This window comes from Bombina bombina, chromosome 4 (genome assembly GCF_027579735.1).
Source record: "Bombina bombina isolate aBomBom1 chromosome 4, aBomBom1.pri, whole genome shotgun sequence".
Classification (NCBI taxonomy): domain Eukaryota; kingdom Metazoa; phylum Chordata; class Amphibia; order Anura; family Bombinatoridae; genus Bombina; species Bombina bombina.
The window spans coordinates 873,309,556-873,335,981 of NC_069502.1; the positions used below are offsets into that span (position 1 = coordinate 873,309,556).

The 26,426-nt window shown below is 38.9% G+C and overlaps 1 protein-coding gene across 1 annotated transcript in view; it reads left to right on the forward strand.

Annotated features, from left to right (window-relative positions):
* LOC128657385 (gastrula zinc finger protein XlCGF57.1-like) overlaps window positions 1–25,298 on the forward strand; it is a 138,817-nt gene extending 113,519 nt beyond the window's left edge. Inside the window, exon 8 of the mRNA XM_053711715.1 lies at window positions 23,475–25,298. Within this exon, the coding sequence (XP_053567690.1) occupies window positions 23,475–24,412 (938 nt within the window). The 3' untranslated portion in view covers window positions 24,413–25,298. The remainder of the gene's footprint in view (window positions 1–23,474) is intronic.
* Window positions 25,299–26,426: the final 1,128 nt, after the last annotated feature.

The following is a 26,426-nucleotide window of genomic DNA, read 5'->3' on the forward strand; positions in this document are numbered from 1 at the left end:
AGTAAGGATGACGCCGTGGACCGGACACACCAATGTTGGAGAAAACAGAAATTATGCTTACCTGATAAATTACTTTCTCCAACGGTGTGTCCGGTCCACGGCCCGCCCTGGTTTTTTAATCAGGTCTGATGAATTATTTTCTCTAACTACAGTCACCACGACACCATATGGTTTCTCCTATTTTTTCCTCCTGTCCGTCGGTCGAATGACTGGGGTGGGCGGAGCCTAGGAGGGACTATATGGCCAGCTTTGCTGGGACTCTTTGCCATTTCCTGTTGGGGAAGAGATATTCCCACAAGTAAGGATGACGCCGTGGACCGGACACACCGTTGGAGAAAGTAATTTATCAGGTAAGCATAAATTCTGTTTTTTTTTCAACAAACTTTTGTTTGTTTTTAGATTTATTTTTTTCAGGGTCTGCGCAGTGCACACTAACAATTTTTAAACAGCGTTGCCGCGGGTTACCATGGCAACGCTCTGAAGCATTTGCTGCTGAGCGGGAAAGGAGGCAGGAGCTGTCTGCTTGAATGCAGCTAGTGCAGGGACTGTGAAGTGGAAGGAAGAGGTAAGTCAGTGCATTACATCCTTCCTGACTAGCCTAGAAGACAGTTCAGTATATCACATATAGTAGTTAGACCGCCGCTCCTGTGAATGTCTTCTGTCTCCGTTGGGGATTGTGATTGACAGTGGGGAAGCAGCATTCAGACCACCGCTCCTAAACACTTAACTTCACTGAGACTGGGTTTGACAGCGGGGCAGGAGTGGTATTGGGGGGCCCCACACAGAGATGCTGTAATACGTGTGCACAGTGTGGTGTGTAACTGTCAATTTGTAATTTGTATGCACACTGTACAGTTTCTCTAACAACGTATTGCTTTAGCCTGGCTGACGTTATGCTCCGCCCCCTGATTCTCACAGAACACTCAGTGACTTACTATCCTCTCTCCAGTGCTCACAATTTGCAACTTGGAATGGTACTCATGGTCTGATACCTCTGTGCTACTAACTGGGGCTGTGTATGGTCTGGGAAGCACTAGGCAGCTTTTCAATCACGGAGCTCAGCTACAGAGAGGGAAAAGCAGAGATTCAGCAGAGGGTAAAAAACGGAGTGAAAACTCCTTTCAGTCAGTTTTCTTTTCCTCTGCTTAATCTCTGCTTTTCCCTCTCTGTAGCTGAGCTCCGTGATTGAAAAGCTGCCTAGTGCTTCCCAGACCACACACAGCCAGTAAGTAGCACAGAGCAGCAAGGCTTATACTTCAAGTCAGTAGCACATGGATAAAACACATTATAATCATCTCATATAGCTGGAACATAAGAGTACACTTTTTCAAGATTGTATGCTCTATTATTTTTTTTTATAAAAGAATGAATCATGTTATTAGTACCTTTCTAAGATAGAGAGCAAAATGTGCAAGCATATAAAAATGTGAACATGAGGCACCTTATTTCCAATACATTATGTTAGGAGTGGGGTTGTTATATAGAATTACATATTTTAGCATATGGACTGTATAAAACACCAGTAACAGTATAAAAGTAAAGCAGCTTCTAAATATAAGTGCTAATGAGCACAACCCTCACATATCCTCCTCACATGTCAAATTCAAAATGTGATTAGTTTTAAAACAACAGCAATTGCACAGACACTACACTCATTAAAAAGTTTGGTTAATCCTTTGTTTTATTTATATGTTGAGTTAAGACAACTCCTGCACTATTCTAGTGCTGTTTAACCAGGGGTTTATAATTGGGTGTGTATCTGTTCCATTGCGGTCTATACATACAGTTTAGTACTAATTTATAGAAACATATCGGTTATGTAAGTATTAAAGAGACAGTAAATCAAAATAAAATGTTTATGATTCAGATTTGTTCCCCTAGTATCATTTGTTAAAGGACATGCCTAGATAGGCTCAGAAGCAACAATAAAGATAGCTAGCTGGAAGGGCAACCCTTAGGATTCAGAGTCCTGGGCAAAACAAATTTGTGGACATTATGCACAGCCACCAATCAGCACATAGGTTCCAGCAGTGCACTGCTGCTGCTTCTGAGCCTTTTCAATAATGATACCAAGAGAACAACTCAAATTAGATAATAGATGTAAATTAGAAATTTGTTTAAAATTGCATGCTCTATCTAAAACATGAAAGTTTATTTTTGACATTATGTTGGAAAAAAATTATATGTATCAAATTCACACTTTTTTTTGGGGGGGGGGTTGGGGGGGCCTATCTTAGATTCTTGCACCGGGGCCCTGTGGTTTCTAGTTACGCCCCTGCATACTGAAATCAATTTCTAATGTTCTTGCAGATGTAAAGTTTACAATACCAAATTCTCTGTTTTTTATATTGTGTACAGTAAGAATCAAAATAAATGGGAGAACTGACTTGGCACAACTATTTTATGTTTTGTTTTTTTGTTGTAAATGTATGTAATATTTGTTTTGTTGGATATTTGATACCTACTCCTGATGAACATTGACAAAATAATAATTGTTCTCTTTTTTTTATTTTAAATTGTTAATTTTAATTAAACCATATAAGTATAAAAATTAGTACTACTTCTGCAATGCCTCACTCCTGGGGTATTCACAAGTAGCTCGGTCTCGCTGCTGCTGGCAAGACCTGTGCTCTAACAACCCAGGGCATAGCTGCTGTACAGGGATATTTAATGTGTCCTTAAAGGCTTAACGAGGGATGCCATACCTTGTACTAACTCTATTGTTAAGAGGTTAATGCCCAGATATCCTTTAAAAGACACAACTTAGATGATTTCTATGGCAAATTTAAATGATGGCCTTTTTCAGCTACATAAATCACCATTTTTACAAGTGATCGCCTGCATGTTAGGGATGCAAGTGACAGAGGGGAGATATGGGCTCGTTTAGTTCCCCAGCTCTGGTGCTGTGGACTTTTGTACTTTATATTGTGGAGCTGGAGGTCGCCAGCTTAACCACTTTGCATCAGAGCCTAGGAAGGCATTACCCGGTGCCGGTCTCACCCTACAGTGCTCCTCTAGATAAATAGCACTTTAAGGGCTAGATTTATTAAAGCTGAGGTGTTTTAATTGTTATTGCCTGCATCTTACTGGGTCATGACTCCACTTTGTCACATGAGAGGAGTCTCTTGTCTGTGTATGTAACCTAGTGTTTGAGATATAGGCTCTTAAAGCTTTCCTCCCCAGGAAACCACTTCACTGTTAGAGAAATCCCTGCATTAGCATTAGCAGGGATTTCTCTGTCCCCTGTGACATCACCATACACATATTCTGTGAAAAGCTGAGGAGGGTGAATGAGCCCCCAGGATCCAGATCAGAAGGAGACCCCCCCCCCCCCCCCCCCCCCATGGAGATGACATTTTGTCATCCTTTGCACTCTTGGCTCTATGTGGAGAATGACAAATATGCACTGATATTAAAAGTTCACTGGTATTACAAGTTCACAGCAATGCGAACGCAAGCTTGCATTCGTATTGCTGGGAAACATTGCGATCACGAGAGCGTGCTTCCATATACAGGGAGTGCAGAATTATTAGGCAAATGAGTATTTTGACCACATCATCCTCTTTATGCATGTTGTCTTACTCCAAGCTGTATAGGCTCGAAAGCCTACTACCAATTAAGCATATTAGGTGATGTGCATCTCTGTAATGAGAAGGGGTGTGGTCTAATGACATCCACACCCTATATCAGGTGTGCATAATTATTAGGCAACTTCCTTTCCTTTGGCAAAATGGGTCAAAAGAAGGACTTGACAGGCTCAGAAAAGTAAAAAATAGTGAGATATCTTGCAGAGGGATGCAGCACTCTTAAAATTGCAAAGCTTCTGAAGCGTGATCATCGAACAATCAAGCGTTTCATTCAAAATAGTCAACAGGGTCGCAAGAAGCGTGTGGAAAAACCAAGGTGCAAAATAACTGCCCATGAACTGAGAAAAGTCAAGCGTGTAGCTGCCAAGATGCCACTTGCCACCAGTTTGGCCATATTTCAGAGCTGCAACATCACTGGAGTGCCCAAAAGCACAAGGTGTGCAATACTCAGAGACATGGCCAAGGTAAGAAAGTCTGAAAGACGACCACCACTGAACAAGACACACAAGCTGAAACGTCAAGACTGGGCCAAGAAATATCTCAAGACTGATTTTTCTAAGGTTTTATGGACTGATGAAATGAGAGTGAGTCTTGATGGGCCAGATGGATGGGCCCGTGGCTGGATTGGTAAAGGGCAGAGAGCTCCAGTCCGACTCAGACGCCAGCAAGGTGGAGGTGGAGTACTGGTTTGGGCTGGTATCATCAAAGATGAGCTTGTGGGGCCTTTTCGGGTTGAGGATGGAGTCAAGCTCAACTCCCAGTCCTACTGCCAGTTTCTGGAAGACACCTTCTTCAAGCAGTGGTACAGGAAGAAGTCTGCAACCTTCAAGAAAAACATGATTTTCATGCAGGACAATGCTCCATCACACGCGTCCAAGTACTCCACAGCGTGGCTGGCAAGAAAGGGTATAAAAGAAGAAAATCTAATGACATGGCCTCCTTGTTCACCTGATCTGAACCCCATTGAGAACCTGTGGTCCATCATCAAATGTGAGATTTACAAGGAGGGAAAACAGTACACCTCTCTGAACAGTGTCTGGGAGGCTGTGGTTGCTGCTGCACGCAATGTTGATGGTGAACAGATCAAAACACTGACAGAATCCATGGATGGCAGGCTTTTGAGTGTCCTTGCAAAGAAAGGTGGCTATATTGGTCACTGATTTGTTTTTGTTTTGTTTTTGAATGTCAGAAATGTATATTTGTGAATGTTGAGATGTTATATTGGTTTCACTGGTAAAAATAAATAATTGAAATGGGTATATATTTGTTTTTTGTTAAGTTGCCTAATAATTATGCACAGTAATAGTCACCTGCACACACAGATATCCCCCTAAAATAGCTATAACTAAAAACAAACTAAAAACTACTTCCAAAACTATTCAGCTTTGATATTAATGAGTTTTTTGGGTTCATTGAGAACATGGTTGTTGTTCAATAATAAAATAATCCTCAAAAATACAACTTGCCTAATAATTCTGCACTCCCTGTAGGCTCTGGGAGCCTCATTCTGATGCTGTCAGAAAAGGCATTAAAACTTCAATGCAGCGAAGTGGGTAAGTAGCGCACCAATTTTAAATGTATATGCTGATATACATATATATTTCTAATGACATGATGAGTCCACGGATCATCATTAATTACTGTTGGGAATATCACTCCTGGCCAGCAGGAGGAGGCAAAGAGCAACACAGGAAACTGTTAAGTATCACTTCCCTTCCCACAACCCCCAGTCATTCTCTTTGCCTACGTTAAGAGCAAGGAGGTCGTAAAGTTTAGGTGTCTCAAAGAAGATTCTTAAATCAAGATTTTATTATTTTGAAGCAGAGCAAGATTGTCCTGCTTCCTTCTGGGGTTTAGCCGTAGCCCATGTCAGTCTCTTCAGTAGAGCAGTGGCGGCTTTTAAGCAATTGGGAACTTGTGGGGTATAATCCTCACTGCGCCTCCCAAATAATTGTTGCTGCCCTAACTTGAAAGCCTGAGTAAGATTATTCAGTCTTCTTTTTCACAGATCCATGTGAGGGAGAATGCCTCTCAAAACTAGTGAGCTGTCCTGCTGCCGGACGGCCAGATGCAGGTAAGTGCCCTTTTGTCTTCAAAGGAGGGATATGGTACACTTTATAGACTCCTGAAAATTTTATGGGGACAAAATATATCCTGCTAGGATATTAATCATGGCAGTGTGCAGGCACTTAATGTGAGATGTGAGAGACGCTGTTACCTTTGTAAAGGTGTTGAAGGGGTTAACAGCTGCATGAGGCTTGTTTTTGGTATAAGCAGATATAAATTTTATGATTCTCTTATGTTGCAGCGAGGGGTCCGGTTTATTATTTTTACTGTGAACCAGATCTCTGAACCGCTAGGTCCTTACTTTACTTCAGAATAGACCTAGAGGTTTTGATAACAGGCAGCCTTGGTGCTTTATTTCTCAGTAAATAGCGAGTAACGCTTATATCTCGCATGAGAAATGTTCTGTTTATTAGCGTGCCGTGTTAATTCTGTTGCGCATTTGCTTAACAGTTTTGGCGCCGCCTCCTTCTTGGTCAGTCAGGAACGGAGCGGCGCCATGTTTTGTATTTGTATTTTTTGTTTTTTCTGACGATCATGCGACCCAGTTCCTTCTCAGGCTGAGAACGGAGCGGCGGGCTTATAGGCAGTCTTATACTGTTATGGCAGGCTGATTATCTACAGCTGTGTTTATCGCTCATGAGAAACATAAATGCCCCAATAATATTTATGCTTTTGTTAAACATCGCCAGCAGTCTTAAGTGGAGTCTTCTATATTTGGAAGTCTTTTTAATTCTTGTCCCTATAAGTCATGGTTTTATGAAGGAAAACATGGATTGGGCTGTTTTTGAATGTTACAGGAGTAAAGGAATTCCTCTATGTACATACAATCATTTATAAGTTTTTTATCATTAAAGAATTTTCTTTCATGTGTATGCTACAGGAGAACAGAGATCTGTCCCTATATAAATATATTATCCTGTTAATTGGCAATTATCCATACACTTAAAGTGACAGTGTAAGATAATTTGAAGATGATTTTAAGCTAGCCTCATATCTCTCAGGGTTATGCTGTTTAGGCAATGCCACAGCTCTCTCCTCAAACGTCCCAGGCTTTCATGGCATCACATGCAGTGTCCTGCGGTTCCTCTCAATCTCCTGGAGGAGTTTTTTGCTTGCAGAATTGCTGCCCAGGTATCTTTTGTGGAATCAGTGGCTTTTTCTGTTTTTCCTATACTTAAGGGAATTCGCAAAAGGAACATTAGAAATTTCAGATAGGCTTCTGTCCTTCCTACCATTACACAAATTGCACTCCTGCTTAAACTAACGAGGAGGATGTGTCGATAGCCCCTGATTTTTTATTTATTTTTTAAAAAGAAATAAAGTGCTTCTTTTCTGGAGTTTTTTTCCTCTAAGAAGAAAATTAGACCGTTTTAGACCACCTTGTCAGTTGAACGTTTGATGGTTCAATATGAGCCTTAGGTCTCCCATGATGATGCTGTTTAGGCAATGCCACAGCTTTCTCCTTTTATGTCCCAAGCCTTTTTGCGTCCCATGCAGTGCCCTGTGGTTCCTCTAAATCTTCAGGAGGAGTATGTTTGCTCCAGATTTTGCAGCTCAGGTATCCTCTGCGATATCTGCGGTTTTGTCTGTTTTTTTCTTATTTCAGGAAATATGCAAGAGGATTTGTTATATTTCAGATTGTAAGGTTTCTGCTCCATATTTTACTACGCTGGTGGCTCTCTCTCTTCTGTGCTGGTGAGGAGTTTTCGCTGGTAGGTTTCTGAGGGTGAATTCTCAGATTTGGACAATTTAATTCCTTCATCTGACGCTGAAGTCATATCATTCAGATGTATGCTTGATCACCTCGTTTAGTTTTAAAGGAGGTTTTGGCTACTTGGACGATATCGATCCCTTGTTGTTGTCAACCTTTGAGAGTTATGTGATCTTTTCATCATTTCAATGATGTTCTTTCCCATGAGGAAGAGTTTCCGGACATGTCTGGGATATTGTCACAGGAGAAGCTAGGGATACCATCTCCCTGTCTCCTGTCCTTTAAGTTTTTTTCCTGTCACTGACCCCATTATAATGCACAGTGCCCTGAGTAGAAGGGAGCTTTTCTACTAGGCTCAGAGAATTTGATCCCTATATGGGTAGCGGCTCCCTTAAGGATCCATGGAAAAGAAGTTGGAGGTTCTATTGTTCGTTTAGAGCAATACCTTGTGCATTGTGGTTGACATTTTGGTCAGCTGAGAAGCCTTTTCAATTTTTATGTTTACTCCAAATCCACGCTTCTAGCATTTTTTCTTTTTCAAGGATAAGACCTTGTTTGAGCTTGGTCTGGTAGAATTATCCTCTGACTAACGTCAAGAGAGTAAGACTAAAGGAAAATTTTCATTTTTTTCCTCTTTATGCAGTGTCAGTCCCTCCCAAGGGCAGATTTCTCATTCTGAGTATCTGCAGTCCAGGTATGATGAGAGACTTTGCTTGAATTGGGTTCATGACTTTTCTCTCTGGGGGTGATAGTTCCAGTCTGGGAATGGGATCTAGGTATTTACCTCAAGTTTTCTCAGGTTCTGACCTTCAATGTAGTATCCATTCTTTTTGGTTCATGAGGGCCTGTTCAGACCAAACATAGACCTGAAGGATGTGTATTTATTGTTCCCGTGATCGGGATCTTCTCAAGTTTCTGAGTTTCGTCTTCCTAGTAGGACGTTTAGGTCCTGGGGTCGTGCAAGGGTGTTTTCTGGACAATATAGGGTTCAGGTGTATTCCTTACTTTGAACAAACTCTCTTTCAAGAGATCTTGTCCAATCTATTTTCCCATGAAGGGGAAATGAATCTGGAAGAGAGTTCCCTTGTTCATCTTCAAGGGTGTTTTTTTTTGGGACCTTGTTAGGTTCTCTATCTTGGAGAAGATTCCTAACAGAGGGCAGGCAATCAAGGATTTTTCCCTCTCCGCAGTCTCTTGTCCGACCAACAGCAAGCTTTACTGGTCCGGTCAATAGAGCCATCATAGAGGTGGGAGTCTGGATCTAACTGCAGTTGTTTTTTTCCTTTAGTCTCTTATGGTAGGAGGAAATTGGTCTGATGATTCAGTGGACAACATCATTCCTTGTTGTTATTTTCTTAAGAGGAGATCATTTGGATCTGTCTCAGAGGATCGGTCGACAAAAGATTTTTCTCCCGTAATGGTTTTCAGGAGTATCTGTCTCAGGGCACGTGTTTCTGGAGACATTCCTGGGTTATGTGACCACGGACTCCAACCTGCTTGGCTGGGAAGGAGTCTGGTATTCGCTTGTAGGTGCAAGGAGGATGCACTCGGAGTGTCTGCTTTCCTCCTTTTTCATATTGGATGGAAACAGATTTACAATGCTCTGAATTGGTCTTAGCCGTCCTTGGTTTGGTCCCAGTCGGACGATATCACCTCTATGGCTTTTATTATTCACTAGGAAGGAACTAGGAGTTCCTTAGCCATGTAGGAGGTGACTGGGATTGTTCAGTGGGCAGAAGTTCACTGTTGCTGTCTGTCATGAACTGTCAGTTACTTCATCCTGGGGAGTGAGAACTTCTTTCGGAGGTGTTCTCTAGATTATCCCTCAAGAGGGAGATGCCAGAGTTGGATCTGATGGTGTCTCAGCTAAATGCCAAGCTTCTAGGGTACGGTTCTAGGTCAAGGGATCCTCAGGCCGCTCTGATAGATCCTTTGGGATTTCAGACTGACTTACCTGTTTCATCAGTTTGCTCTCCATCCATCCTATCACACAGTAGGGAGTGTCGGTGAATCTATTAGCCCCTGCGTGGCCTCACAGGATCTGGTGTGCAGACCTAGTGGAGATGTTGTTTCTCCCACCTTGGAGGCTGCATCTGAGGAAGGACCTTCTGAATCGGGTTCTCTTCCTGCATCAAATTCTGGTTTCTCTAAAAGCTGACTGCTTGGAGATTGAAGGCTTAGTTCTGTCTAAGTGTGGTTTTTCTGAAGTCGGTCATTGAGACCATGGTGCGGGCTCACAGACCGGTTTTTAGCAGGATTCTCATAAATATCTTTTTTGGGTGTGAATCCATGGGTGTCTTCTGGAGTAGAGTCCGGATTCCTTGAATTTTGACCTTTCTGCAGGATGGCCTGGAGAAGGGTTTGTCATCTAGGTTTGTTTCTTGTTGCTATCTCTTCTGCTCGGAGAGTATCAGAACTCTCGGCTCTGCCGTGTGATTCTCCTTATCTTATCTTTCATGTTGATAAGGTGGGATTTCGTACTAAGTAAGGTTTCCTTCCTAAAAGATGTTTCAGACAGGAATTTTAATCAGGAAATTATTGTTCCTTCTCTATGTCCTAATCCTCCTTCTCATAAGGATCATTTGTTACACAACCTGTATGTTGTGCATGCTTTGAAATTCTTCTTACAGGCGACCACGGTTTTTCGCCGGTATTCTGCCTTGTTTTTTTCTCTGGGAAACACAAGGGTTAGAAGGCTACAGATTCTTCTCTTTTTCTCGGGTTGAGAATTATACTTTGGTTGTCTTATAAGACTGCTGGACAGCAGCTTCCTGAGAGAATTGCAGCTCATTCTACGAGGGCTGTTTCCTCTTCCTGGGCTTCCACAAATAAAGCTTCTGTGGCAAAATTTTGCAGGCTGCAAATTGGTCTTCTCTGCATACTTTTTCCAAATTTAATACTTTTGCCTCGGCTGAGGTTTCTTTGGGAGCAAGATTTTGCAAGCAGTGGTGCCTTCTGTTTAGGTAACCTGTCTTGCCCTCCCTTATCATCTGTGTCCTCTAGCTTGGGTATTGATTCCCAACAGTAATTAATGATGATCCGTAGACTCATTGTGTCATTAGAAAGAAAACAAAATTTATGCTTACCTGATAAATTTATTTATTTATTGACACGATGAGTCCACGGCCTGCCCTGTTTTTTCAGACCGTTTGTTCATATAAACTTCAGGCACCTCTGCACCTTGTGTTGTTTCCTTTCTCTCCTTCGGTCGAATGACTGTGGTTTGTGGAAAGGTTAGTGATACTTAACAGTTTCCTGTGGTGCTCTTTGCCTCCTCCTGCTGGCCAGGAGTGATATTCCCAACAGTAATTAATGATGATCCGTGGACTCATCGTGTCAAAAAAATAAATACATTTATCAGGTAAGAATACATTTTGTTTTATGTGTATATACACATATTAACACATAAATATATATGTATATAAGCATAACCATATATATTTACAGGGAACACACAGATCCCATTGACCGCAATGTAAAGGCACTTTTCAGTGCCGTGTTTTTTTTCTAACACCCCACTCCCACCAACTTTAGCCCTAAAATACTGCATTTATTTTTTTATAAAATACTCTAGGCTGTATTTTGGGACTATTTGGGACACATTTTATAAAATTAACCAGAGATCTGATCTCTGGTAAATTTTATAAGCGCTAATTGCTACCTCGAGCATGCGGTAGTAATAACCAGCCACTTGCAATGGCTGATTATTGCATGCCTGCAAACAGGTAAATTTCCCATTAAGCGAGTGAGTGATAATTTAGCGCTCCACTTGTAATCTAGCCCAAGATCTGTAATAAACTTTTCAATGCTTTCATTATTTTTGTCCCCTTTTCTTGTTATTTAACTCTGAAAATTATGGACTTTTCAATTTCCCTGAGTTTCTATATAGTAATGGGAGCTTTCATGTTGAAACCTAGATTTCTCTTATCTCCTCTGCTGATAATTAGAGGCAGATAAACAAAAACAAAAGATTGAAGTGGACAAACAATAGAAGGGTGACACAGTTACTTTAATATTTGTCATATACCACACAGTCATTGTTTACACACTCTTTTATGTCTCTCCGTAAAAGTCCCCTGCACAAGAGATTAAATAAAAAAACTAGGTTTCAACATGGAGGTGCCCATAAATTTATAGAGACTAAAAGTGTAAACTTATTTGTCAGTATTTAAACATCTAATGTTGTTTTTATTCTCAGGTTAATCTGTGCTTTGAATACATCATTATATCTAGCATTTATTTAGGGCTAGATTACAAGTGGAGAGCAAAAATGTTAGACCTAATGTTCGCTTACATTGTTTGCGTGCAATCAATAGCGATTTGAATTTTGTCCTCATATTACTTATACTCATACATATATAAAATTATACACACATACATTTTATATTAAAAATGTAAAATTACAGAAAAAAAATAAACAAAGCTATCCAAAATAAAAAATTTAAACCTTAACTAATACCCCTATAAAAATAAAAAATCCCCCCAAAAATAAAAACACCCCCTAATCTATCAATAAACTACCAATAGCCCTTAAAAGGGCCTTTTTTAGGGCATTGCCCTAAAGAAATCAGCTCTTTTACATACAAAAATTACAAAGTGCCCCCTAACAGTAAAATCCCCCACCAAACAACTTTCCAATTTACTAGTTACCTAATTTGCTTCTCTTGGTATCCTTTGTTGAAAAGCATACCTAGGTAGGCTCAGGAGTTGCGGTGCACTGCTGGAATACAGCTGCTGATTGGTGGCTACACATACTTGCCTCTTGTTATTGGCTTACCGATGTGTTCAGCTAGCTCCCAGTAATGCATTACTGCTTCTTCAATAAAGGATACCAAGAGAAAATAAATCTATTTTGATAATAGATGTAAACTGAATCAGGAGAGAGTTTTATGTCCTTTTATCTCACCACTATAATATGAGAGATAATCGCACACACTGCTCTATCCATTTAAAGTATAGGGTGCGCTAAATAAATGTCAGCCTTGTTAAAGGGACATGAAACCCCAATATTTTCTTTCAATGATACAGATGCTATTTTAAACAACTTTCAAATGTACTTCTGTTATCAAATTTGCTTCATTCTCTTGGTATCCTTTTGTTGGAGCATCAATGCACTACTGGTAGCTAGCTGAACACATCTAATCAGCAACTATCTCCCAGTATTGCATTACTGCTCCAGAGCATACCAAGGTATGTTTTTTAACAAAGGATACATAGAAAGCATAGCAAATTATATAATATAAATAAATTGGAAAGTTCTTTAAAATTACATGTTCTATATGAATCATAAAAGGAAACTTTTGGGTTTAATATACCTTTAAAATTCTCTGTTAAATTTTTTTTTTTATTATTATCTACTTGTAATACCAGATTATGTGCAAGGTCACACTAAGGGTAACTCTTTTAGTTGTGCTCCACTTGTGTCTCAGGGATGCAGGGCACTGATGTGTACGCATGTGCTGTGTCTGAGTGTATGTGTATTAAGTATCAGAGGGATGCACAGCACATGTGAGTTTACGTGTGTGATGTGTCTGAGGGAAGCAGGGCATAGTTGGGTGTATATGTTTATGGTTCGGGGGGGACCCAATGGAGAGATGAGTGTACTTGTGTGACAAGTATGAAGGATGCAGGGCACAGGTGAGTGTACGTGTGTGATATGTCTGAGGGATGCAGGGCACAGGTGAATGTAAGTGTGTGAGGGACTTTATAAATCCATTGAAATATCTGATGTTTTCTCTCTTATCGCTGTGGTACATTCTTTCCCCTAAAGCTCATCTTCCTTACTCGTCGCCCTTCATCTGCTGCACCTCTCTGCCAATCCCTTCACTGGCTTCCTCTTGCCTCTAGGATTAAACATAAAATCCTCACCCTGACATATAAAGCTCTCAACTGCACTGCTCCACCCTACTTCACAGAACTTGTCTCTAGATACTCTCCCTCCCGTCCCCTTCGAACAGCTAAGGATCTCCTCCTCTCCTCCTCTCTTGTTACTTCCTCACATTCACGTTTACAGGACTTCTCCAGACTGGCCCCCATCTTGTGGAATTCCCTGCCTCGCTCCATAAGACTCTCCCCTAGTTTTAACAGCTTCAAGCACTCCCTAAAAACTCTACTATTCAGGGATGCATACAACCAACACTAACCTTTCCTAACGCCATTGCTTTCCCCTTGAACCCCTTAGATTGTAAGCCTATGGGCCCAGCTGTTTACAGATCGCTTCATAAGAGCCGACTACAACAGTGAAACTCTCGGCAGGGCCCTCTACCCACTTGACCCCTACAAAAGCTATCCTGTACACGACTATGTTTACAGCGCTGCAGAATCTGTTGGTGCTCTACAAATACCTGATAATAATAATAATAATAATAAAGCAATACATGATATGATTACTACTGTGAGTGTAACTTTACCCCCTTCATTACACGTTTGTTAATGACGAGCATTGTTTAAATCAGTGCAGTTATTATGGGATGCAGTTGTGTTTAAAAGGGGCATCAAACAGTAACATAAAATGGCACTGCCCTGCTGAGGGTACATGTGCCTTAGCATTAAATCTCACAATGCTAGATTTCAGATTAAGTATTGTTTACTTTTTTATATTTATTACCCATGTTTTTGTTTTAATTTACCTTTTAAATAATACATATTTCATTTCAAAGGCAGGGAGAGTTCACAACTTCATTTATTACTGTTGGGAATATCAACACCTGGCCACAAGGAGAAGGCATAGACACCCCAGCCCAAGGCTATAAATATCCTTCCCACTTCACTATCCCCCCGTCATTCTTTGCCTTTCGTCACTATAGGAGGATGGCAGAGAAAGTGTTAGAAGAAAATTTTAGTCCATTAATGGGTATTTTCCCTTCAAGTGTGGGCTGGGGTGTTTGAATAACCATGTAATTCTCTCAGTGAGAGTTGTGGTGAAAGTTGGCTCTAGATGTCACAGAGTACAATCTCTGACCACTATCTAGATTTAAAGCTATCACCTCCTGCGAAATCAATGTTAACGCTGTACACGGTTTTCCCCTTCTCTTCAGGGCCCTGTCAGATGTGTTTGGTGAGACTATCAGACCTTGAGACGCTTTGCCTGCTCCACAGGTTTGATCCTGGAGGGTAAGTCCTTTATATTACTTTTAAGGATTATGCCTAGTAGGGCTGCAAATTCCCTGAGGTTATGGGGACATTTAAGTAAACAGTTCACAGCGTTATACTTTTATTTCTCTTCCGGATTTTGGGACATTTTAGTACCTTTTATATTAGGTTATTTTATTGAGCAGTTCTCTATATGTGCTGCTTAGCTACTTGCCAACTTTTTTTTGGGCTCATAAGGACGCAGATAGACGATGCAGAACAGTTTGGGAAGAATTTCCTACTGGGGCCATTATACCGCTATGCAGCTGATATTCAGCTTTGCGCAGTTTCTCTTCTAGCTGGGGGACGCTTGTCTAGCTAGGAGGTGGTGAGTACCTCAGCCAAGGCTGAGGGTAGAGGTGCCATGCTAAAGAAAGTTCTTTTTTTTTTTGCACTAACAATATTCAGACCATATGGGGTAGATTTACCAATGTCTGTCTGACATGATACGCTGTAACGTATTATGTCTGACAGACATCGCTGAATGCCAAGAGCATACACTGTCGGCATTTATCATTGCACAAGCAGTTCACCAGAATTGCTTGTGCAATGCCGCCCCCTGCAGATTCGCGGCCAAGCAGGGGGTGTCAATCAGCCCGATCGTATAGGATCGGGCGGATTGAAGACCGCAGTCTCAGAGGCAGCGGCAAGTTATGTAACAGCAGTCTTTAGACTGCTGCTTCATAACTGCTGTTTCCAGCGAGCCTGAAGGCTTGCGCAGAAACAAGGGGAACAAGGGCCATTCGACCCGTTTTCTATCGACCCCTATACCCGCTATGGAGTATTCTGATATTAACCCCTTAGAGGGTTCTGTTTCAGCGATCACTGTTATGAATGCATGTTTATATTGTGAGGAGACTATGGTTTGCCCAGCTGCACAATTTCTGTCTGCTTATGTTCTGTGTTAAATATCTAGAAGGGGTCTAAATCTGGTTTATCCCCTGGTACTTTTATGCGTTCTGGGCCTTCTACCTTTTAGGATTCCGTTGTCCGTGAGATGCCTATTCTGCCTCCGTAGTCCCCTTTTAACCCTATGACACAGGCAGTGCCCCGTGGCGCTCCTTTATCTCCGGCTAGAGGTAATTTTTTTGCCAGCAGATTTTACTTCACAGCTTCAATGTGCGGTATCGGCTGCATTAAACGCTTTGCCCATCTCTGGAAAACGTAAGAGAAAGGTTAAGCATTGTTCCACTGACTTGGGGGTTTTCACCTTTATTCAGTGTGAGTTGGCTAGTTTGTCTCACCTTTCTGAGGATGATCTGACCTCGTTTGCATCTGAAGGTGAGCTTTCGGAGTCAGAGGTATCTGAAAATAAATCTCCTACTACTGAGGAACCAAATTTTAGGTTTAAGGTTGATCACCTTCACTTTCTTTTGAAGAAAGTATTGTCTACCCTAGAGGTTCTGGACGCTAAGCTTCCTGAGAAACCTATTATCCCTAAATTAGATAGAGTCTATGAGGATAAGAAGGTTCCTGAATCCTTGCCGGTACCCATAAGAATGACAAAAATTATTTCAAGAGAATGGGAAAAGAATGGAACACCTTTCTCCCCTTCTTCTACCTTTAAGAAGCTGTTTCCGGTTCCTGAATCACATTTAGAGTAATGGAAATCTAATCCTAAGGTAGATAGGGCCATTTCTACTCTCGCCAAGTGTACTACTATCCCTCTAGAGGATAGCTCCTCTTATAGAGATCATCTAAGAAAGATGTTTCAACATTTGGGCCTCCTATTTCAGCCAGCGTCCGCTGTGGCAGCAGTCGCAGGTGTTGCTACCTACTGGTGTGATTTATTGTCAGAACTTATTGAAGTTGAATCCCCCATGGAGGATATACAGGACAGGATTAAGGCTCTCAAGATAGCCAACTCCTTTATTTGTGATGCTAATATGCAGATTGTTTGTCTGAATGCTAAGGCTTCAAGTTTTGTCGAGTAGAGCTCTTTGGTTAAAGTCTTGGTCTGCAGATATAGTTTACAAGACCAGACTTCTTTCCTTACCATTCAAGGGAAATATTTTGTTTGGGCCAGGCCTGGACTCCATCATCTCCACAGTATCAGGAGGGAAGGGTGCTTTCCTTCCTAGGATAAGAAGACGAGAACTAAGGGTCACCCTTTCAGTCCTTTCATTCAGACAAAACTAAGGGGAATTAGTCCTCCTCCAAACCTGAACAGTCCAAGAGTACTTGAAAGCTCAACCAGTCCTGGAACAAGTCCAAACAGGCCAAGGAGACTTTAGATAATAAATCTACATGAACGGTCGGCCCCCGATCCGGGACCGGCCTGTCTTTTTTCCTAGAGACTTGGGTCCAAGACGTTCAGGATCTCTGAGTATTAGATGTTGATTTCCCAGGGTTACAAGATAGGGTTCAAATCTTGTCTCAAGCTGAATTGGTAGACGCGTTAGCGGTTCCATGGAGGTTCAATCTCCTATATCTTTTTCCTCCATTGGCCCTTCTCCCTTGAGTAGTTTAAACCTGTTGCTCCTCCTTGGAGCCTCAACCTTGTTCTTTGAGTTTTGCAGCAGGCTCTGTTTGAGCCTATGCATTCTGTTGATCTTAAACTTCTATTCTGGGAGGTTTTGTTTTTGTTGGCTATCGCTTCGGCTCGCAGAGTTTCTGAGCTTTCTGCTTTACAGTGTGATCCGCCTTAGCTTATTTTTCATGCCAATAAGGCGGTTTTACATACTAGGTTAAGTTTCCTACCTAAGGTAATCTCGAATCGCAACATCAATCAGGAAATTGTTGTTTCTTCCCTTTGTCCTAATCCTTCCTCAAAGGAATGTTTGCTCTACAATCTTGATGTTGTACATGCCTTAAAATTCTATCTTCAGGCTACTAAGGATTTCAAGAATGAAGCTTCTGTGGATCAGATTTGTAAGGCGGCTACCTGATCCTCCTTACATACTTTTTCAAAGTTCCATAAATTTGATTTCTTTTGCTTCTGCAGAGGCAGCTTTTGGGGGAAAAGTGTTACAGCCTGTGGTGGCCTCAGATTAGGGTTCGCCTTTCCTTTTTGCCCTCCCGTTTTATTCAGTCAGTGTCCTTTGGACGCTGAGTGTTGGTTCCCAACAGTAATGAATGAAGTTGTGGACTCTCCCTGCCTTTTAAAAGAAAACAAAATGTATGCTTACCAGATAAATTCATTTCTTTCTTGGCAGGGAGAGTCCACGACCCCGCCCGTAATATTTTTTTAGCAGCTTCCCTGTTATTTTTTCTTCTGGCACCTCTATACCCTAATGTTTCTCTTGCTTTTCCTTGTTCCCTCAGCCGAATGACTGGGGGGATAGGGGAAGTGGGAGGGATATTTTATAGCCTTTGGCTGGGGTGTCTTTGCCTCCTCCTGGTGGCCGGGTGTTGATATTCCCAACAGTAATGAATGAATGAAGTGGTGGACTCTCCCTGCCAGGAAAGAAAGAATTTATCTGGTAAGCATAAATTTTGTTTTTTTTGAGATCAGTGTAGAGTCACTTTAGAAATCAAGGGTTAAGTCAGCATGTGGCCAGATATACAACTCTGGGGAAAAAATTAAGAGACCTTTGCAAAATTATCAGTTTCTCTGGTTTTACTATTTATAGGTATGTGTTTGAGTAAAATGAACATTTTTGTTTTATTCTATAAACTACTCTCAATATTTCTCCCAAATCCAATTTAAAATATTGTAATTTAGAGCATTTATTTGTAGAAAATGACAACTGGTCAAAATACTAAAAAGGTGTAGTGTTTTCTGACCTTGAATAACTCAAAGAACACAAGTTCATATTCATTTTTAAACAATACAATACTAGTGTTTTAACTTAGCAATAGTTCTGAAATCAATATTTGGTGAAATAACCATGATTTTTCAATCTCAGCTTTCAAGCATCTTGGAACGATCTCCACCAGTCTTTTATCTTAGTGAAGGATGCATGAATCAATGTAAATCTGCCCATTCTAGCCTTGCTGAAGCACCCCCAGGTCATCACCGATCCTCCAAATTTACAGTGGGTGCGAGACACTGGAGACCTGGAATCGGGCAGATTTATCTTTGTGAAAGACACATGAATTAAGCCACATAAAAGTTTATCCTGCTCTGACAATGGTCCACAACTCTGAGGATTGTTTTCTTTCCAGCAGGACAATGATCCATGCCACACAGCCAAGTCAACCAATTTGTGGATGGAGGACCATAAGATCAAGACCCTGTCCTAGCCAGCCAAATCTCCAGACCTCAGCCCCATTGAATGGTCACAAGCCATCAAACAAAGCTGAGCTGCTGGAATTTTTGTACCAGGAGTGGCATAAAGTCCCCCAACAACAATGTGAAAGAATGGTGGAGAGCATGCCGTGATGCATGAAAGCTGTGATTGAAAATCAGGGTTATTCCACCAAATATTAATTGCTAAATTCTTGTGCAGTTAAAACCTTAGTATTGTGGTGTTTACAAAGGAATATGAACTTGTATAATTTGCATTATTTGAGATCTGAAAGATTTGAACGCACATCCCTAGTCAATAAATTATAGAATAAAACAAAAATGTTAATTTCCTCAAACATATACCTATAAATAGTAAACCAGAGAAACTGATCATTTTGAAGTGGTCTCTTAATGTTTACCCAGAGCTTTATATAGTCTTATAAGATACAGTAGGCAATTCTGTTATTTATGGGTAGTGCCTTTTAAAGCTTACATTTTCTTTGCATTAAAGGTACATACATTTTATTTTAAAATTAGATCATTAAAAAGGTAACAAACTAATACGTCTGAAAACTCAGACCTTGCTTCACTTGCTGCGCAGAGCTATCCCAGATCTGATATTATAGTAATTTAGGGTAGTGGGCTTTTTGGTGGGCACTTGAACTCCATAAAGCATTGGTGACTTTGCAGATTTAAAATTAAAGGGGTACTAAACCCATTTTTTCTTCTTTTATGATTCAGATAGAGCATGCAATTTTAGGCAGCTTACTAATTTACTCCTGTTATCATTTTTTTCCGTTCTCTTGGTATCTTTATTTGAAAAAGCAGGAATGAAAGCTTTGGAGCTGGCCCATTTTTTGTTCGAAACCTGGATAGCACTTGCTGATTGATGGCTATATTTAGCCATCCAATCAGCAAGTGCAACCCAGGCGCTGAACCTAAAATGGGCCGGCTCCAAAGCTTTCATTCCTGCTTTTTCAAATAAAGATACCAAGCGAACAAAGAAAATTTGATAATACGAGTAAACGAGAATTGCTTTAAATTGCATGCGCTCTCCGAATCATGAAAGAAAAAATATGCTTTTAGTATCCCTTTTAAGATAGACTGACGTTTTCAGACCAGTATATTTGTTCTTAATTAAAAAACGTCTTAATTTTTCTTTTTTTTTAAATCTTTATGCTACTTTTAAAAATTACTGATTACTTAGAAAACTTACACTTAATGGGATAGGAAAATCAAAATTACACTTTATGTATCCAGATAGATTGGCTTTCATGTCCCTTTAAGTTTCTGAAAATTACACAATTTTTTTCTTTCATGATTCAGACAGAATACAATTTTAAACAACTTTCTAATTTACTTCTATTATCTAATGTATTTAATTCTCTTGGTATCATTTGTTGAAGGAGCAGCAATGCACTAATGGTTTCTAACTAAACACGTGGGTGATCCAATCACAATCTATATACAGTATATATGTGTATATATATATATATATATATATATATATATATATATATATATATATATATATATATACAGCTAGAACCTAGGTTCTCTGCTGCTCCTGAGCTTGCCTTGATAAACCTTTCAGCAAAGGATAACAAGAGAGGGAAGCAAATTAAATAATATAAAGTAAACTGGAAAGTTGTTTAAAATTGTATTCTCTATCTGAATCATAAAAGAAAAAAATTTGGGTTTCATGTCCCTTTAAATTCTTAAATTCACTTCTATTTTCAAATGTACTTTGTTGAAATCTGTTGTTGAAAAAGAATATGTACATATCCTACACTAGTGGGAACTTGATGGTGATTGGTACCTGCACATATTTGTCTCTTGTGATTGGCTTACTAGATGTGTCCAGCTAGCTCCCAGTAGTGCATTGCTGCTCCTTCAGCAAAGGATAACAAGAGAATGAAGCAAATAGAAGTAAATTGGAAATTTGTTGTTTAAAATTGTATGTTTTTCTGAGTAATAAAAGAAAACCTTTGGGTTTCATGTACCTCTATCTACAATAAAAATGCAAACGTTACCTAAAAATTACATGTAGTGAAGAGAAAGCAAACGTTACAAACTAAAATCTCAGTGCAAAAATCTTAATTATATTAAAAAACACAATAGCAGAATTAATTTCTAGACATCCCAGAAATATTATTTATTTGCATATGTTCACTAATATAGTTTATTTTACATAATATATATATATATATATATATATATATATATATATATATATATATATATATATATATATATTGTATATAAATAATCATCTGGTCTTTATTACAATTAAAGAATATATGGTATAAATGCAACGTAAAAACAAAACAAAAAACAATGCTTTGTGCACACAAGCAATACGCACTCATGTTGCATAATAATACGCTTTTAAACTTGACCCTCTGGCCTGTGGTATAAATGCTTTTTTAGCCTTTTTAAGATAATGGGTTAACTGTGGGGGTTTGATCTTGTTTTGGAAATTTGGCAAGAGTTGATATCCTTTTGGGTTTACCAGTATAGGTCTTTTTAAGCGTTTCCTGCTAAACAATCCTTATATATATAATTTCTTAACCGCGGTCCCCAAGTACCCCCAACAGGCCAGGTTTTAATTATAGCTGAACTAGTGCACAAGTGAAATAATAATTATTATTATCGGTTATATGTAGTGTGCCAACAGATAATCAGCTGATTGGTGAGAGCAGATTAGTAACCATGATATTATTGATCAGCTGATTAACTTCACCTGTGCACGGGTTTAGCTATAATGAAAACCTGGCCTGTCTGGGGGTAGTTGAGGACCGCGGTTGAGAAACACTGATCTATATGGTATAACATAATTGCCTGAGTAATACAGTTAGCTGAAAGCTAATAATTATACCAGATAACTTGTTGACACCTGTTAAAGTGACACCATCACATGAGTGAGATTCTTCTCTCTGTTTAAGATTTTATATATTGCTTTGATATACTACACCACTTAAGAGTCATTTTTGATCCTTGTTTTGTCTGCAAGCACACAAGCAGTAGTTATAGAGATTAGTTTTGTGACTGAAAACATTAATTTCAATTTGGTGCAGTCTTAAAGGGACAATACACTGTACAATTATTTTTATATTAATGTACTTTCAATTACTTGTTATACCAGCTGCAGAGTATAAAATGTATGAGAAATTGCATTTTCTGGTTTATTTGTGTATATGAAGTATCTGGTTCTGTGCTTTTAAACCACAGCCTACAATGGGTTGAGTTTCAGGTAATATCAGATCTCATTATGTTATCACTTTGTGTACACACAGTTGCTTCCTTATCTTATATTTGTCTGGAAAACCAAAGCTCAATACTTAGCGAGAACAATGGAAAATTATAATTGTATTACTTAACTATCGTGCACCCCACTGGGAGTGTAATTTCATCTGCTGGCTGTGTTTACTTAGGCTATTCAGTAAACTCCACTATAGAAACTTTCAGTATAGGTGGGGATACCACAGGCTAAATCCGCTATTTCAAATGCCAAATTAGGTGAAAAGGGAACTACTTGTAAACAATTTAATACACTCCAGCAGGTAAAATGGATCATTGGGAACAATTAAGAGGAGAAACATTTTTGGGTGAACTGTCCCTTTAAAGGGACAGTCAACACAAAATTGTTATTGTTTAAAAAGATAGACAACAACTTTACTACCCATTCCCTGGCTTTGCACAACCAACAGGGTTATATTAACATACTATATAACCTTTAAACCTCTAAATGTCTGTTTCTAAGTCCCTAAAAACAGCCCCATGATCACATGCTTTTGTATTTGCTTTCCACATCAGGGGAAGCTAGTTCATGTGAGCCATATAGATAACATTGTGTTAACGCCCATGGATTCTAACAACACAGCACTAATTGGCTTAAATGCAAGTCAATAGATAAAGTCATGTGATCAGGGGGCAATCAGAAGAGGCTTAGAAACAAGGTAATCGCAGAGGCAAAAAGTGTATTAATATAACCGTGTTTTCTGTGCAAAACTGGGGAAAGGGTAATAAAGGGACTATCTATCTTTTAAAACAATAAAAAAAATCGAGTTGACTGTCCCTTTAACTCTATAAAAATAGTCCCTAATGTCTAATAAACTATCCTTAAAGGGACAGTATACTATAAAATAATTTTTCCCTTAATGTGTTTCCAATTACTTTTTTTACCAGCTGCAGAGTATAAAATGTATGAGATTTGCTTTTTTAAGGCTTATTTGTATATATCAAATAGCTGATTTTGTGTTTTGAGGCCACAACCTAATAAAATGGGTTGAGCTTGTAGGTATAATCAGATCTCATTACTTTATCACATTGTGTAAATATACCTGCTTCTTTATCTTATATCTCTCCATAAACCAATCACCAATACTTGGAGAGAACAATGGAAAATTAACCTTTTATTACCTTATCTCTTCTATAACCCACTGGGAGTGTAATTTCTTCTACTAACACAGCTTGGCCTTGAGGCCAAAAACTTTCAGGATGGGTGGGGAAACCACAGGATAAATAAACTATTTGAAATGCCAATATAAGGTTAATGGAAATACTTATAAACACTTTAATACACCCCAGCAGGTAAAGTGGATCATTGGGAACAAATTAAAGGGGAGAAATTGTTTGAGTAAACTGTTCCTTTAAACCTTAGCATGGAGGCTGGGTAAAGATCTAGTGGCCACAGCCAGTCTCCTCCCCTTGTAGTAGACAATAATTCAGAAAAAAAAAATGTTTTCATGATAAAATTAATTATTTATGAATGACCTTTTTTTATTTTTTATTTATTTCTTGACAGGTAAATTCACAAACCGCAATAATCCAAGATATGGTCAGAGTGCAGATGCTTCTTTAAAATGTCTTCAAAATCAAAGAAGCCATGTGGGAAATATATGTTCTGAATGTGGGAAATGTTTTCTCACGAAAACACATCTTTATAGACACCTGAAAATTCATACAGGAGAAAATCCATTTTCCTGTTCTGTCTGTGGGAAATGTTTTAACCGTAAAGAACATCTTGTTACGCATCAGATAATTCATTCAGGAGAAAAGCCATTTTCCTGTTTTGAATGTGGGAAATGTTTTAATCGTAAAGAAAATCTTGTTGCTCATCAGAAAATTCATACAGAAGAAAAAGAATGTTCATGTTCTGTATGTGGGAAATGTTTTAATTTGAAATCTCATCTTATTGACCATCAGAAAATTCATACAAGTGAGAAAGGATTTGTATGTTCTGACTGTGGGAAATGTTTTACTCTGAAATCATCTCTTATTAGGCATCAGAAAACTCATACAGGGGAGAAAGCATTTTCATGTTCTGACTGTGGGAAATGTTTTACTCTTAAAATAACTCTTATTAGGCATCAGAAAATCCATACAGGGGAGAAAGAATTTTCGTGTTCTGAATGTGAGAAATGTTTTACTCAGAAATCAACTCTTATTAGGCATCAGAAAACTCATACAGGAGAGAAAGCATTTTCATGTTCTGACTGTGGGAAATGTTTTACTCTAAAATCAACTCTTATTACGCATCAGAAAACTCATACAGGGGAGAAAGCATTTTCATGTTTTGACTGTGGGAAATGTTTTACTCTGAAATCAACTCTTATTAACCATCAGAAAATTCATACAGGAGAGAAAGGATTTTCATGTTCTAAATGTGAGAAATGTTTTACTCAGAAATCGGGTCTTATTAGTCATCAAAAAACTCATACTAAAGGGAATAAAGGAAATTAGATCTTAAAGGGGCAGTCTACTCCAGAATTTGTATTGTTTAAAAAGATTATCCCTTTATTACTCATTCCCCAATTTTGAATAACCAACACTGTTCTTTTAATATACTTTTTACCTCTGTGATTAACTTTTATCTAAGCCTCTGCAGACTGCCCGCTTATTTTAGTTCTTTTGACAGACTTTCATTTTAGCCAATCAGTGCTGACTCCACGAGAGTAAGCACAATGTTATCTAAATGGCACACATGAATTACTGTTAAAAACTGTCAAACTGCACTGAGATAAGAGGTAGCCTTCAAAGGCTTAGAAATCGGCCTATTAGCCTACCTATGTATAGCTTTCAACAAAGAATACCAAGAGAACAAAGCAAATTTAATGATAAAAATAAATTAAAAAGTGGTATAAAATTCCATGCCTTATCTGAATTATGAAAGTTTAATTTTACCTAGACTGTCCTTTTAACCTCAAAAGTGCAGAGGTGACACTTCGTTGTCACCCACACAATACTTAGTGCTGATGATAACTATATATGATAACCTGGGGCACACATTTTTTAAGCTGTTTGAGGAGACAGCATTTACCTAGCTGGCATTTAAATTGACCAGATGTATAGAGTAAGCCTCTAAATGCATTATGTTGAAATGTAACAAATATACATTTTATTTTTCCTTTTGAAGTTCAATTGCTAATTTCTATAGATAGGAACAGTATTATTTTCCATTTATGCTTATTTTACAAAGGTTACATAATACAACTATAGAGTTTAAAAAAAATGTCACACTGTAATGTTTACAACCTTGTTTGTTAAAACTGTAATACAATATGCATTTGTTTACCTTTTCTTGTACATTTCTCACATAGGATATAGATAAAATAATGTATAGTTTGAATTTGCTGGCTCTGCTGAATTTTTTTTTTTTTTACTTCCAGTAGTGCTTAAAGGGACAGTAAACATTCAAAATAATGATATATAATTCTGCAGATAGTGCAGAATTATATAGCATTATCTTAGCGGCACCTTTATACATCTAAAGCATTTCCTGATTTTTTTTTATCCCAAAGTTGGACTCCGCTTAAGGTTCTACTGAGCGGGTCTTGTTTTTCAAATGCGCTTCGTGGGCGCACTGTCTAGTCACAGCCCACCCGTTAGCGCCATTGAAGTGAATGTAGCTTGCTCCCGCTACCAGTTAGGAGCGGGAGCAAGCTGCATTCACTTCAATGGTGCGATTGGGCGGGCTGTGACTAGACAGCGCGCCCACGAAGCGCATTTGAAAAACAAGACCCGCTCAGTAGAACCTTGAGCGGAGTCCAACTTTGGGATAAAAAAATCAGGAAACGCTTTAGATGTATAAAGGTGTCGCTAACATAATGCTATATAATTCTACACTATGTGCAGAATTATATATCCTCATTTTGAATGTTTACTGTCCCTTTAAATGTGAGCAGCATATAAATACTGAAAAACAGCTCAGCAAAGAGGTGTGAAATGGTTACGCAGCTAAGGGGTTAACATGACATTATTATTATATAAAATATTGAATTATGAGTTTTAAAACTATATATATATATATATATATATATATATACAGTATATATACTTACATTTACTTACATTATTTAATCTGTTTCGATCCATGGATGTACTAACTACTGTAATAAGGAGAATATGGACACCCTCTTTAGCAACCAAAGGATCAAAACAAACAGTTATGTTTAGTTCAGTGGAGCAAAATAGTTAAATTTGTATTCGACAAGCTGAAAAAGCTATTACAGTTAAATGGGAAGAAAATCATGTTCCCATAACCTGTACATCATTCAGCTGAACCAGAGACCTTGTTGCCTTGGCACAGTTCACTAGCTGTTCTTTTGATATTGTGTGTGTGGTGGTGGGTAAGTATAACTTACTAACTCATCACATGATCACACAATGCTGAATCATAAAGTCACATTTCTTGCTGAATCTGAGTTTTTCTATTGGTCACCAACATTTGTTACATATCCATTTCATCTTGGGAGTC